Here is a 16,296-nt window from a genome sequence, read left to right as displayed (position 1 = left end):
CTCCGTCGTTCCAGTGAAAACAATCCGAGTTTATCCAACCTCTCCTCATAGCTAATGCCCTCCAGACCAGGCAACATCCTAGTAAACCTCTTCTGTACCCTCTCCAAAGCCTCCACGTCCTTCTGGTAGTGTGGCGACCAGAATTGCATGCAATATTCTAAGTGTGGCTGAACTAAAGTTCTGTACAGCTGCAGCATGACTTGCCAATTTTTATACTCTAAGCCCCGACCGATGAAGGCAAGCATGCCGTATGCCTTCTTGACTACCTTATCCACCTGCGTTGCCACTTTCAGTGACCTGTGGACCTGTACACCCAGATCTCTCTGCCTGTCAATACTCCTAAGGGTTCTGCCATTTACTGTCTACTTCCCACCTGTATTAGATCTTCCAAAATGCATTACCTCACATTTTTCCGGATTAAACTCCATCTGCCATTTCTCCGCCCAAGTCTCCAACCGATCTATATCCTGCTGTATCCTCTGACAATCCTCATCACTATCCGCAACTCCACCAACCTTTGTGCCGTCTGCAAACCTACTAATCAGACCAACTACATTTTCCTCCAAATCATTTATATATACGATAAACAGCAAAGGTCCCAGCACTGATCCCTGCGGAACACCACTAGTCACAGCCTTTCATTCAGAAAAGCACCCTTCCTCTGTCTTCTATGACCTAGCCAGTTCTGTATCCATCTTGCCAGCTCACCTCCGATCCCGTGTGACTTCACCTTTTGTACCAGTCTGCCATGAGGGACCTTGTCAAAGGCTTTACTGAAGTCCATATAGACAACATCCACTGCCCTTCCTTCATCAATCATCTTCGTCACTTCCTCAAAAAACTCGATCAAGTCAGTGAGACACGACCTCCCCTTCACAAAACCATGCTGCCTCTTGCTAATAAGTTCATTTGCTTCCAAATGGGAGTAAATCCTGTCCCGAAGAATCCTCTCTAATAATTTCCCTACCACTGACGTAAGGCTCACCGGCCTATCATTTCCTGGATTATCCTTGCTACCATTCTTAAACAAAGGAACAACATTGGCTATTCTCCAGTCCTCTGGGACCTCACCTGTAGCCAATGAGGATACAAAGATTTCTGTCAAGGCCCCAGCAATTTCTTCCCTTGCCTCCCTCAGTATTCTGGGGTAGATCCCATCAGGCCCTGGCATCAGGCACAGTGGCACAGTGGTTAGCACCGCAGCCTCACAGCTCCAGGGACCCGGGTTCGATTCCTGGTACTGCCTGTGTGGAGTTTGCAAGTTCTCCCTGTGTCTGCGTGGGTTTTCTCCGGGTGCTCCGGTTTCCTCCCACAAGCCAAAAGACTTGCAGGTTGATAGGTAAATTGGCCATTATAAATTGTCACTAGTATAGGTAGGTGGTAGGGAAATATAGGAACAGGTGGGGATGTTTGGTAGGAATATGGGATTAGTGTAGGATTAGTATAAATGGGTGGCTGATGTTTGGCACAGACTCGGTGGGCCGAAGGGCCTGTTTCAGTGCTGTATCTCTAATCTAAAAAAATCTAATCTAATCTTAATGCTTTGCAAGACGCCCAACACCTCCTCCTTTTTGATAACATGACCCAGACTATCTACACTCCCTTCCCTAGACTCATCATTCACCAAGTCCTTCTCTTTGGTGAATACTGATGCAAAGTACTCATTTAGTACCTCGCCCATTTCCTCTGGCTCCACACATAGATTCCCTCCTCTGTCCTTGAGTGGGCCAACCCTTTCCCTGGTTACCCTCTTGCTCTTTATATACGTATAAAAAGGCTTGGGATTCTCCTTAATCCTGTTTGCCAATGACTTCTCATGACCCCTTTTAGCCCTCCTGACTCCTTGCTTAAGTTCCTTCCTACTGTCTTTATATTCCTCGAGGGCTTCCATTTAAATTACCAGAGATCTCTGTTTTGGCTTGACTTTTTTTTTTAGAATTTTGAGAGATAATAATAAACAGACTAAAATCTTATTCCTTCAGTTTAAATGGCAGAGAGCTCTTTTTTCAGGTGCTAACATCAGCTGTCCTCTGTGCCCGTGTCTCTGTTAGAACAAACTGTCTTACTGAAAGCCAGTTCAAACTAAATTGAAACAAATGTATAGCATCAGGCTCACTCCCAGTGGCTGATTCCATGGTATCGAGAATGCACCTTTGAATCGCAGTCTCCAAATGGCTGTTTCTAAAGCATCGAAAATGCATCTTCCTCTCACTCCTAAGGCTTGCTGGTTCTTAAAGCAATACTGATCCCTTACAAGCCTTAAAGGCAAGCTGCGTATTCCGAAAAAAAGCGACAGGACCATGACACTCCCCTTTCAACTTTTTGTATATGGCTTCATTCTCACTTGATAAGTTCACCTGACATACATCATACACCCTCATTTTTTAAAATTTCATCATCATCATCTCTAACTCCCTCATTAACCAAGGAGCCGTGTTCTTGGTTCTCCTACCTTTCACCTTTGTTGGAATGTTCCTAGCCTGTACCTGAAGCAGCTCTTCCTCAAAGATAACCCATTGTTCTGATACAGCACTTTCTGTCAGTCTTTGGTTCCATTGTACCCTGGCTAGATCCCTTTTCATCTCATTGAAATTAGCTCTCTTCCAATCTAGACTTTCTATGTTATTTTGTTCCTTGCTTGCCTGCATTACTAGTCTAAACCTTATGATACATTGATCACTCTTACCCAAGTGCTCCCCCACAGACACTTGGCCCACCTTATTTCCCAGCACCAGATCCAGCAATGTTTTTTTTCTACTTGGTTTGAGAACATACTGATCAAGGAAGTATGTCTGAACACACTTTAGATATTCCACCCCCTCCATACCCTTTACTCTAAAATTATCCCAATCGCTATTTGGGTAATTAAAGTCTCCCAATATCACCACACCATAGTTCTTGCATATCTCTCTGATTTCCCTGAAGATTTTCTCCATCTCTCTCACTATTTGGAGACCTATTACCCCTAGCAGTGTGATCATACTCTTTTTGCTCCTCAACTCTAACCAATTGGATTCTGTCCTTCCTTTCCAGCACTGCAATGTCTTCCCTAATCAGGACTGCCACCCAATCTCACTTTTTCCCTTCTCTATCTTTTCTGAACACTTTATATCCTTGGATATTAACCACCCAGTCCTCGCCATTTTTAAGCCACATTTCCGTTATTGCCACTACATCATATTCCCATAGTGCTCTTTGTGCTTGCAGCTCACCAACCTTATCCACCACACTTTGTGCATTTACACACATGCATTGTCAGAGGAATGTATGATGGCATTAAGAGAGCTTTTGGGCCAACCATCAAGAAGATTGCCCCCCTCAAATCTAAATCAGGGAACACAATCACTGACCAACATTAGCAAATGGACTGCTGGGTGGAGCACTACCTAGAACTGTACTCCAGGGAAAATGTTGTCACTGAGACTGCCCTCAATGCAGCCCAGTCTCTGCCAGTCATGGATGAGCTGGACGAACAGCCAACAAAATTGGAACACAGTGATCCCATTGATTCTCTAGCCAGTGGAAAAGCCCCTGGAAAGGACGGCATTACCCCTGAAATAATCAAGAGTGCCAAGCCTGCTATACTTTCAGCACTCTCCGAACTGCTTTACCTGTGCTGGGACGAGGGAGCAGTACCACAGGACATGCGCGATGCCAATATCATCACCCTCTATAAGAACAAGGGTGACAAAGGTGACTGCAACAACTACCGTGGAATCTCCCTGCTCAGCATAGTGAGGAAAGTCTTCGCTCGAGTCATTTTAAACAGGCTCCAGAAGCTGGCTGAGCGTGTCTACCCTGAGGCACTGTGTGGCTTTCGAGTAGAGAGATCCACCATTGACATGCTGTTCTCCCTTCGCCAGCTACAGGAGAAATGCCACAAACAACAGATGCCCCTCTACGTTGCTTTCATTGATCTCACCAAAGCCTTTGAACTCGTCAGCAGACGTGGTTTCTTCAGACTACTAGAAAAGATCGGATGTCCACCAAAGCTACTAAGTATCATCACCTCATTCCATGACAATATGAAAGGCACAATTCAGCATAGCGGTGCCTCATCAGACCCCTTTCCTTTCCTGAGTGGCGTGAAACAGGGCTGTGTTCTCGCACCCACACTGTTTGGGATTTTCTTCTCCCTGCTGCTCTCACATGCGTTCAAGTCTTCAGAAGAAGGAATTTTCCTCCACACAAGATCAGATGGCAGGTTTTTCAACCTTGCCCATCTAAGAGCGAAGACCAAAGTACGGAAGGTCCTCATCAGGGAACTCCTCTTTGCTGACGATGCTGCTTTAACATCTCACACTGAAGAGTGTCTGCAGAGACTCATCGACAGGATTGAGGCTGCCTGCCACAGATTTGGCCTAACCATCAGCCTCATGAAAACGAACATCATGGGACAGGACGTCAGAAATGCTCCATCCATCAATATTGGCGACCACGCTCTGGAAGTGGTTCAAGAGTTCACCTACCTAGGCTCAACTATCACCAGTAACCTGTCTCTAGATGCAGAAATCAACAAGCGCATGGGAAAGGCTTCCACTGCTGTGTCCAGACTGGCCAAGAGGGTGTGGGAAAATGGCGCACTGACACGGTACACAAAAGTCCGAGTGTTTCAAGCCTGTGTCCTCAGTACCTTGCTCTACGGCAGCGAGGCCTGGACAACGTATGTCAGCCAAGAGCGACGTCTCAACTCATTCCAAAGTTCGCTGCCTCTGAAGAATCCTTGGCATCAGGTGGCAGGACCATATCTCCAACTCAGTAGTCCTCGATGCGGCCAACATCCCATATACACCCTACTGAGCCAGCGGCTCTTGAGATGGCTTGGCCATGTGAGCCGCATGGAAGATGGCAGGATCCCCAAGGACACATTGTACAGCGAGCTCATCACTGTTTTCAGACCCACCGGCCGTCCATGTCTCCGCTTTAAAGACGTCTGCAAACGTGACATGAAGTCCTGTGACATTGATCACAAGTCGTGGACGTCAGTTGCCAGTGATCGCCAGAGCTGGCAGACAGCCATAAAGGTGGGGCTAAAGAGTGGCGAATTAAAGAGACTTAGTAGTTGGCAGGAAAAAAGACAGAAGTGCAAGCAGAGAGTGAACTGTGTAACAGCCCGGACAACCAATTTTATCTGCAGCACCTGTGGAAGAGTCTGTCACTCTAGTATTGGCCTTTATAGCCACTCCAGGCGCTGCTCCACACACCACTGACCACCTCTAGGTGCTTACCCATTGTCTCCCGAGACAAGGAGGCCAAAGAAGAAAAGATTGTAATCCTGTCTTTGCATTCTTTGTAGTCCTCCTCAGTCCAATCCCACCTAATACAGAGCTACTCCCTTCTCTAGTACTAACACTCTCGCTCTGACCCCACTTAATTCTTTGCTATTTCCTACTCTAGTGCTATCTGTCTCTTTCAATTCCCTGTGCACTTTGGTGTTCCTCTCTTGTATTTTCTCCTGGTTCCCACACCCATCAAATTAGTTTAAACCCTCCCCAATAGCCCTAACAAATCTTCCTGCAAGGGAATTTGTCCCAGCTTTGTTCAGCTGCAACTCATCCAGACTGAACAGGTCCCACCTTCTCCAGAACTAATCCCAGTGTTCCAGGAATTTAAAGCCCTCCATCATGCACCATCTTTACAGCTGTGAATTCATGTGCACTATCCTCCTATTTCTATACTCACACGTGGTATTGGGAGTGATCCAGAGGTTACTACTTTCGAGATCCTACTTGCTAGTTTCTTAACTAGCTCACTAAACTTTCTACAGGACCCCATCTCTCTTCCTACCTAGGTCGTTGGTATCAATGTGGATCACGACTACTGGTTGGTCATTCCCCCCCCCCCCCCCCCCCATTTTCAGGATGCTCTGCAGCCATTCAGTGACATCCTTAACCCTGGCACCGGGGAGGCAACATACCATCCTGGATTCACACCTGCGGCCACAGAAACACCTTTCTGTTCCCCTGACTACTGAATCTCCTATCACTCTTCCAGTCTGTCTTGTACCCCCTTGTACAGCTGAGGCACCCCGGTGCCATGGCCTTGGCTGCACTTCCCAGATGAACCATAATTTTCCTCAGTATTCAGAACTGAATACCAGTTGGAAAGTGTGATGAAGTCAGGGGTCTCCTGCACTACCTGCCTGTTTTTTCTTGACTGTCTGGGGGGTCACCCATTCCCTCTCTGCCTGCATGCTCTTAATCTGCAGGGTGACCACATCTATAAACATGCTATTCGCGAAGCTCTCAACCTCACGGATGCACCTCAACGACGCCAGCTGCTGCTCAAGCTCCGAAACCTCGAGCTCAAGCTGCTGCAACTGACAACACTTCCTGCATGTATGGTTAGCTAGGACACAAGAAACTTCCTGGAGTTCCTACATAGCACATGTGTTTTAGATTCCCCAACCAGAAGAAACAAACTACCAGTGTCTACCTTGTCAATCGCCTCTTGTTCTTCTAAAGTCCAGAGAGTAAAGGCCCAGTTTACACAGCTTCTCATCATAGGACAATCCTTTTCATCATAGGACCAATCTAGTGAACCTTCATTGTACCACCTCCCAGGCAAGTATACCCTTCCTTAGATATGGAGACCAAAACAGTACTCCAGGTGTGATCTCAGCAAAGCCCTGTACAATTGTAGCAAGAATTCCTAATTCTTTATTACAGACAGGTGGGAAATGGTGTGGGGGACTTCCACTTTTTACCTCTCAACTGACAACAGATAGTGTTTTAAAAATAGTGCTTTATTCTCTGAGTGTTTTAAGGGTCAAATAAATAGACAAACGACAGGTTTTCTCCTGGGTTAAAAAGATAAATATTTATTTTACACAATAACCGAAAAATCTTTGTGACCTCACCCACTCAGGCTTTCGCACCCACAAGAAAAGATAAAGTAGTAGTATGTAGTTAGAGTCCAATTGTGGTAAAAGAGTTTTTTGTTTTAAGAAAACCCTTAGAAGCTTTTCAGGAGGAAATCTTTCAATGGTGCAGACCTGGAAGTTCTTAGTTTTTAAAAGGATGAAGTGTTGCAGGCTTCTTGTGGTTAGGCCTCAATCCAAAGTCGATAGTGGGAGATTCTGGCTCACTTTCGCAGGTGGGGGAGTTCCAAAGTCACCTTGCAATCTCTCTGCTGCAGTAGTGAAAAGTATTGTCATCAGGGCTCCTGCTTCGCTAGAAGTATCTCACAGCTGTTCTCTCTCTCTCTCTCGAGAGAGAGAGAGAGATACCTTTTAAGGCAGAAACTTGTCAGGTTGGGGTGTCAATCAGATGACTAAGGGCTTTCTCTCCTGGGGTGATTCATACAATGTTCCAAGATATGGGAACAATTGTTCCATGATGCTGCCTGAACGTGGTCCATTCTGATGAATAGGTGCTACTTCACACCTATTATTTTAGTCTTGCCTGCGGAGTCAGTCTGTCTATAACAGTCTTTGTTAGCTCCATTCCATAAGGTAGGAGTTGTTTGCATGGAATGGGCTGTTTTACATTTCAATGTGTTTTCCCCAAAGCTAATTTAGATATGGATAATGTGTTTCATTTTTTACAGACACGTGTTTATTGACAGTAAGGGAGGGGTCACCTGACCTCTACTTCATTTTGTCTGTGACACAAATGTGTCCATTTTCATGCGATTCAGTTCAACAGTTAACTTTTATTTCATAACTCCTCCTGTTCATTTTATATTTCCCCAGTTCCCTTCATTAGCATGCCATCTTGTACTCCAATCCCCTTCCTACAAGGCCAACATGCCATTTGCCTTCCTAATTGCTTTCTATACCTGTATGCTAACTTTCTCTGTTCCTTGAATACGTACACCCAAGTCTCTCTGAACAACGATATTTAGAAGTTTCAATTCTTACTACCAAAGTAAGTAACCTCACACTTCCCCATATTATACTCTATCTGCCACATTTTTGCCCACTCACTTAACCTGCCTATATATTTTTGCAACCTCTGTGCCCTGATTGAACCCTGAGACTGACTGATACTTGAGACTGCACCCCACGATTGACTGAATCCCAGGATTGAATGAACCCTGAAACTGATCCCAATTTCTCACACTAGCTGAGATTGGCTAACTCAGCAGAGAGCAGAACGTGACGTTGTGAAAGACCCTTCCTCGTCTGTCTCACCTGGTATTACATTAGACAAAGCCATTGGGGAGGGATTCTAATTGACACGGAGGAGTGCACTCACACCATTGGTACAGAATATTCAATAGGGACTTATTCTATCTCTGAGGGGAGGGGGTTGTTCCTGTGGCATGAGTGGGTGAAAACTGATCTTACTCAATGATCAATGGCAGCTGTTGATCACGTCATCTCAGAACTGCTTGGCTCCTCTAAACAAGTTACACTTTCCTTTAGCTCCGTGGAGAGCCGGCACGGACTCCACGGACCAAATCACCACCTCCTGTGCTGTAAATGACTCTGACTCTTTCCAAGTGAATTCAGATGAGAATGGTAGAGATTAGAATCAGGTATAAACTTTCACTTCCTCCACCACTGAAGCACAGTGGCAGCAGTGTGTACCACCTACAAGAGGCACTGCAGCAACTCACCAAGGATCCTTAGGCAGCACCTTCCAAACCCATGACCTCTACCAACTAGAAGGACAGGGGCAGCAGATGCATGGGAACACCACCACCTGCAAGTTTCCCTCCAAGTCACACACCATCCTGACTTGGAACTATATCACCGTTCCTTCACTGTCACTGGGTCAAAATCCTGGAACTCCCTTCCTAACAGCACTGTGGGTGTACCTACACCAGATGATCCACAGCAGTTCAAGAAGAAAGATCACAACCCGAGAATGAGTTTATCAATAGTTCATGCCTGTTAGATGTCATGATTAGGTAGATACCTGGACTCAGTTGGTTCCAAGTAAAAATGGTTTATTTGTGAACTGAGGAAGTCTCATTCAGTTAAAAGCATATCCTGGTTACACATTAACCTGATCAAACAGAAAGCAATTTGAGAGAACTTTGGCCGCAGACACAGTTCAGTATTTGTTGCATGGTTACAGAACACCCAACCCTCTCAACCTTGGAGCAATGCAACTGGCTCCCTGAGCTTGTACAGAAAGATAATTTCAAGTGGGCCCCACAATTTGACTGAGGCATTAGACATTGGTAGCCCTCTCACCTCGAAGGCAGAGGTTGTGGGTTCAATACCCACTCCAGTGACTCAAGCACAAAAATCCAGGTAGACACTCCAGTACTGAGGGAGTGCTTCACTGTCAGAGATGCTGTCTTTTGGATGAGACATTAAACTGGGACCTCGTCTGCCCTCTCAGATGGGCATAAAAGATCCCACAGCCACTATTCAAAGAAGAGCAGGGACGTTCTGACCAACATTTAGATTATCTGGTCATTATGCTGCTTGTGGGATCTTGCTGTGCACACATTGGATGCCACATTTCCTACATTACAACGGTAACTAAATTTCAAAAGTATTTCTTGACTGTGAAGCATTTTGGGGAGCCTTGAGTTGGTGAAAGGTGCTGGAGAATTCCATTCCTTTCCGATATAAAGCTGATGAAATCTCTCTCTCTCTCTCAGACTGCAGGTAACATTGCAGTGATCACACAAATACAGAGTGATTGAAAGGCATTTCCTGTGATTTATAATTACCTGCAGCACAGATGGGAGCTGCTAACTTTACGTTCTGTTGTTAGGTTAATGTTTGACATTAACAGTTTAATTACTTCTGCTGCACCCAGTTAGTAAATAGCTCAAAACAAAACACGATTTAATCCATCAAATATCTACTCCTCTCTCAGTCCATGTACACTCACCCCCATCACTTAACTGTACCCACCTATTCCCCAATTAATCTCCCCCCACATTCCATGTACATGATCCCCTAACTCCTGAGGGAGGTAAAGTAATGAAGCTAGAGTGCTTCCCCGTTCCCTCCCCCTCTCTCTCTCTCTCTCTGTCTTCATTCACAAGTTGAAAAGATGCAGCTCCGATTTTTAGGTGTAAAAGTGATCAATAAGGTGATGGGCATAGCACGTCTGGGCGTGAATGTGTGTGAGAGATGGAGCGTTTGAGAGATTGAGAGAGCATGCATGATAGATTTTCGAAGTGAGAGATTGAAAGAGATTACGAGCGAGTGACAGATTGAGAGTGAGCGTAAGAGATTCAGAATGACGGAGATGGAGAGTGAGTGAGAGATTGAAATTGAATGAGAGAGATAAATTGAGAATGTCAGAGAGACAGGATGAGTGTGAGATTGAGTGTTAGCAAATGAGAATGAATATGAAATTGAGATTGAATGTGAGAGAGAAATTAAGAGTTTGAAAGAGATTGAGGCCAGAATCTTACGACCACCGGGGGAGCGGACTGGAGGTGGGGGCAGGGTGGGGGGGGCATTAAAATCAAGTGGGAGGCGGTGTGGGGGAGGGGGGGTGCATTCCTGTCACCTACCCGCCCTCGCTGCTATTTTACGAGCAGTGGGGAAGGTTGAAAACAGCCCACACGCCCCAGGCCAATTGAGGCCCTTAAGTGGCCAATTAATTACCACTTAAGGGCCTCCTCCCACTGCCACTAATGTTTTACCAGCAGTGGATGGGCACTTCGCCACCTGGGGAGGCCGCCCGGTAAAACCTGGCAGCCTCTTTGCAGGTTGGGGTGGGGGGAACCTCCTGATTGGGCACTCTGTGACCAACTGAGGGCCCCTCCCGTGGCAAAAGACACCCCTGCTGAAGCACCTCCCCCCACCCTCCTATTCGACCCCCACCCACCTCGTCGGGGCCCAGCCGATTGTCCCAGGACTGTCTAGCCAAGTGTCAGTGTTTAATGGGACAGGCAGCTTGGTTTACAGCTTGTTCCCTGACACACAGGCAAGTTACAGTTTGTATGTTTTAAATATTGGATAATTCCCAATAAAACCTGCTTTCCCATCAACCATGTGTCAACTAGAACACTCCCTGAGCTTCCAGCCAACAACTAACATAGCAGCGAGTCAGTTTGACATGCTAAAGGAATGAGCTCAAAGCTTGCAGTGTTCTGCCTTACTGTCTACCCCACAGCCATAGCACTGACTGAATCTTGTAAGCAGGTGCCAGCATCTACCCCACATTCTGCCTTCAGAGCTTTTGGTGTCAGTAGTAAAGATGGGGATTTTTCCAGTCAGAAACCTTTGACCTTGTTCTATTTTGGCCATTTGTGCCCGACTCACCCTATCCTCACTGGCCTCACACCAATATGGGTTAGATACAGAGTAAAGCTCCCTCTACACCGTCCCATCAAACACTCCCAGGATATGAACAACACACATTAGATACAGAGTAAATCTCCCTCTATACAGCCTCATATATGTAACTCTACCTCTTATCTCAGGACCAGTGTCCCACACTAGCTACCCCAAGCCCACTCTTGGTTAGTCAATCAATTTTGTGCACATGGGAAGTATTTTGTGTTGTGGTCAAGACTGAGGCCTAACTCATTTCATAGAGTCAGCAGGAGAGGAGAATTTCACATCATCACAGGCTGGATTTGAACCCAGGTCCGACTCTCACTTAGCGAATTAATTTTTAATGTACAATGACAATAATCAAACTCAGACTATTAGAATATCAAGACTGACAGTATTCGTCTTGGAGGACTGGACTGCATCTCCATGGTAACTAGCATGGCCTGAAGCTGCTGGTCTCGATGCAGCCGAAGATGACGAGGCCACTTTAGGATTTGTGTTGATAAATTCTGTTCCTCCTTCACGCCGTCAATCCAGATTCAAACAACCGTCATAAACCAAGAACCAGCAGCCAACACACAAGTACCTCAGGGTATGAAAGCTGATGAGAGAACCCAGTCCAGACATATGTTACCAACCAACCAGGCAGATTCTCCCTGCAGGCTTCTCCAAGTGTCTCTCTGTAGAATTACTGACTCGTGTCCCCTTAAACCCTAAACATATTTTGGGCAATCCTTTGCTCTTGTGCTTTAATTCTGGTCAATCAGGGTTGGTGAGGCCATTGTGTTTAGCCCAAAGGTAGTGTCCTTTGCTGCAAAGCATCATGGGATGCAGCCTAGTCACCTGAAGACAGCAAGTGGCAAAGGCCTCTCCAAGAACGTTGTTGGAAACATCAAATAATCACTACATTTTATTCATGATTAAACTGTAATATGTCTTTAATTAATATCTTAAAAATTAGAAGTAAAGATCCATTCATAGAATCAGTCCATTTGTGACATAGAAATTAGTTTTAAAAAATCGAGTTAAAACAGCCCCACCATTGAGAGGTGGAGGCTGGGCACTTCAGGCTGCTTTAGAAGAAAGCTCGTGGTCTCAGAGAGGGGTTGGTGCTGTGTTCACAGGTCACAGGCTCCCCGCCAGGAGCGGACTCTGCTCTCCGAAGTGTGTGTGCCCCTGGAGTCTGTCATATAGAGTCTCGTTGTGCAAATCCACTTCTATGTGCAGGGTGATCTTCTGTTCAAAGGTGAGAAAGGTAGAGGGGATTAGACGGTGTATCCATGGCAACACGTGGCAGATTTCAAAGCCTGCAGCTAGAGTGTTTATTTTTTAACCCATTACCAGCCTACAGTTATTGCTTCCTTTGGACTTGAGCATGTTGCCGGACTGACATTTCAGGGCACAGCCAAGGGAAGTGCTGCACTGTGGGAGGTGCCTCTGTTTGGATGAGACATTAAACCAAGGTAGTGTCTCCCCTCTCAGGTGTGAGTTAAAGATCCTGTGCCCACCACTTCAGGAGGAGCACGGAGTTCTCCCCAGTGTCCTGGCCAATATTTATCCCTCAGTTAACCAACATTGCTAAAAAAAAAAATCAGACTAACAGGTCATTCATGGAGTAGAATCAGAATGATACAGCACAGGAGGCCATTCGGCCCACCATGCCTGTGTGGACTCTTTGAAATGAGTCCCACTCCCCCTGCTCTCTCCCCATAGCCCTGTAAATGTTTCCCCTTGAGGTATTTCTCCAATTCCCTTTAGAAAGTTATTACTGAATCTGCTTCAGGCATCACAGAAACTCACTGCACAGAAAGATTTTCCTCAGCTTCCCTCTGGTTCTTTTGCCAATTCTTTGAAATTAGTGTCCTCTGGTTCCTGGTCTTCCTGCCAGTGAAAACAGTTTCTCCTTATTAAACTATCAAAATTCCTCTCTTTGCGGTTTGTGGGATGACTTTGGCACAGAGTGACTATCTCCTTACTCATGTAACTGATTGCCTTTAAAAAGGAACTCGGGCTTGTGTATGAGAGTCACTTGGGGAAGTTTTGATCAGTCACTCTATAAATGCAAAGGAAAGAGAGATGCGCATTTATATAGCGCCCTTCATGACGTCAGGATGTCCTGAAGTATTTCACAGCCAATAAAGTACTTTTTGAAGTGTCGCGGTCATAATGTAGGAACACGACAGCCAACATGTACCCAGTAAGATCCCACAAACAGCAATGAGATGACTGATCAGATAACCTTTTTAGTGATATTGGTTGAGGGATAAATATTAGCCAGGTCCGAACTTCCCTGTTCTTCTTTGAAATACTGCTGTGGGATCTTTCATGTCCACCTGAGAGAACAGGCAACGCCTTGGTTTAACAAGTTTGCCAAAAGGCAGCACCTCTGACAGTGCTGTACTGTATTAGCAGTATTGAGCTATCTCAGGAGTGGGACTTGAACCCATGACGTAGAGGTGAGAGTGATACTACAGAGTATGAGTGTAATGTAAATATTTAAAAGTGAGTCATGAAGTCCATGAAATATGGAGCAGGGTCAGTTCAGGTGCTGTTGGGCTGTGCTGAGCTGAAGTGATCCTGGCCCAGGTGAGCACAGGTGCCTCTGCAGTGTTTATGTGACCACTCTCAGGCACAGTGCCACAGTCTGGGGCTGTCTTCACTGGTGTCTGTTTACTGGTGAAACAGGACAATACAGACTATTCGTGAGGACTCGCTGCCTGAGGTGAGGCCTGTGACCAGGTTCACACAGCAACTTCAACCTGCAGCGATGTGATTATTGACGTAAAACTAGAGCCCTCCACCCCATAAAGGTGCAGCACATGACCCAAGTGTGGCACTCGCTGTCCAAATTCATTGCAATTTTAATGGGAGTGAAATTTCTGGAGTAGAGCCTGGACCTCACTTCACCCATCACAGACATAAAAGGAGTGCAATGAAGGCCCAAAACCTGCTCCCAAAATACTCCTGGAAGATGTTGGGCCCGATATTGGGTTGGGCGATTTTCCACATGTCCCTGATGCCAAAAATAACAGCATAGAACATTCTGGAAATAGTTGACAGCATCTGTAAAACAGAGGACAAGTTAGTATTTCGGCTGGTTGTGATGAAGCGTCCCACAGCTGAAACCATTACTGACAGCTCTCTTTCGGATGCAGTTTCACCCACAGTGTGGTTCCAGAATGTTCTGTTTCATTTTAAGATATACAAGTCAATCTCATGTAGATTAGCACACAGGGTGTCAAACTCAAGTGTAGTCAAAAACCACATCAATTAGTATTTATATAGAACAGTTACATATTAAAACATTCCAAGGTGCTTCACATGTGCATAATAAAACAAAGCGCTTGAAGGTAGGAGGACAGGTCGATAAGGTGGTTAAGAAGGCATATGGAATCCTTTCCTTTATTAGCCGAGGTATAGAACACAAGAGCAGGGAGGTTATGCTGGAACTGTATAACTCATTGGTTAGGCCACAACTTGAGTACTGTGTGCAGTTCTGATCATCTCATTACAGAAAGGATGTAATTGCACTAGAGAGGGTACAGAGGAGATTGACGAGGATGTTGTCAGAACTGGAAAAATGCAGCTATGAGGAAAGATTGGATAGACTGGGGTTGTTCTCCTTGGAACAGAGAAGGTTGAGGGGAGATCTGATTGAAATGTACAAAATTGTGAGGGGTCTGGATAGAGTGGAGGTGAAGGGGTCAGTGATGAGGGGGCATAGATTTAAAGTGATGGGTAGAAAGATTAGAGGGGAGATGAGGAAAAGTTTTTCCACCCAGAGGGTGGTAGGCATCTGGAACTCACTGCCTGAAAGGATAGTGGAGGCAGAGACCCTCAACTCATTTAAAAGGTGTCTGCATATGCACGTAATCTGCAGGGCTACAGACCAAATGCTGGAAGGTGAGATTAGACTGGGTGGCTCATTTTTCGACCGGTGCAGACACGGTGTGCCAAGTGGACTCTTTCTGTGCCGTAAACTTTCTATGATTCTAAAGTATGACACCGAGACACAAAAGGAAATATTAGGGTAGACACCAAAAGCTTGGTCAAGAGGTAGGTTTTAGAGAGTGTCTTAAAGGAGGAAAGTGTGGTGGAGAAGCGGAGAGGTTCAGGGACGGTATTCCAGAGCTTAGGGCCTAGGCAACAGAAGGCATAGCCACCAATAATGAAGCGATTAAAATTGAGGATGCACAAGAGGCCCGACTTAGAAGAGTACAGATATCAGAGAGTGTTGTGCGGCTGGAGGGGATTACAGAGATAGGGAGGGGCAAGGCCATGGAGGGAATTGAAAACAAGGATGAGAATTTTAAAATCGAGGCATTGCTTAACTGGGACTCAATGTAGGTCAGTAAGCACAGGGGTGATGTGTGAATGACATTTGGTGTGAGCTAGGGCATGGGCAGCAAAGCTTTGGATGACTTCAACTTTACAGAGGGTAGATTGTGGGAGGCTGGCTAGGAGTACGTTAGAATATAGTCAAGTTTAGAGATAACAATGAGGTTTCAGCAGCAGATGAGCTGAGTCTCGAGGCCAAGTGGGGTAGGTGAGTGGGGAAACGGTAATTGGGCAAGGATAACTGAGTCTCCACTGTACTTATCTTTATATAACAACTTATATTTATGTAGCACTTTTAATGTAGGAAAACATCCTAAGATGCTTCACAAGCGTGTTATCAGACAAATCTGAAACTGAGCCAAAGGAGGATACATTAGGATATATGACCAAAAACTCAGTCAAAGAAGTAAGTCTGAAGGAAGGTCTGAGAGGAAGGTGAGGCCGAGAGAAGAGGAGGTTTAGGGAGGGAATTCCAGAGCTGAGGGCCTTGGCAGCTGAAGGTGTAACCACCTATGGTGAAGCAGAGTAATGTACAAGAGGCCACAATTGGAGGTATAGAGAGATCTTGGAGGGTTGGACAGGTAGAAGTGATTACAGAGTTAAGGAGGAGCGAGATCATACAGGGATTTGAACATGAGGATTTGTAATTAAATAGTCAAAGTTATGGCACACTGAGAAGCAGAGTACGGTTGATACGACCACAGGAGTTCTGCACAAGACAGGTTGAGGAGCTGGGAGACAACAAACTGAGGCACTAC

General features: G+C 45.7%; 1 protein-coding gene across 2 annotated transcripts in view; it reads right to left on the bottom strand.

Moving 5' to 3' along the window:
- Nucleotides 1-8,878: 8,878 nt before the first annotated feature.
- LOC137383768 (DNA damage-regulated autophagy modulator protein 2-like) overlaps nt 8,879-16,296 on the bottom strand; it is a 162,978-nt gene continuing 155,560 nt past the window's right edge. For both annotated transcript variants that reach the window (XM_068056937.1, XM_068056938.1), the window contains one exon: nt 8,879-12,436. In XM_068056937.1, the coding sequence (XP_067913038.1) occupies nt 12,326-12,436 (111 nt within the window). In that variant the 3' untranslated portion in view covers nt 8,879-12,325. The remainder of the gene's footprint in view (nt 12,437-16,296) is intronic.

This window comes from Heterodontus francisci, chromosome 25, assembly GCF_036365525.1.
Source record: "Heterodontus francisci isolate sHetFra1 chromosome 25, sHetFra1.hap1, whole genome shotgun sequence".
NCBI lineage: Eukaryota > Metazoa > Chordata > Chondrichthyes > Heterodontiformes > Heterodontidae > Heterodontus > Heterodontus francisci.
Note: the sequence above shows the minus strand (reverse complement) of the source record. Positions and strands in the feature narration are given on the sequence as shown.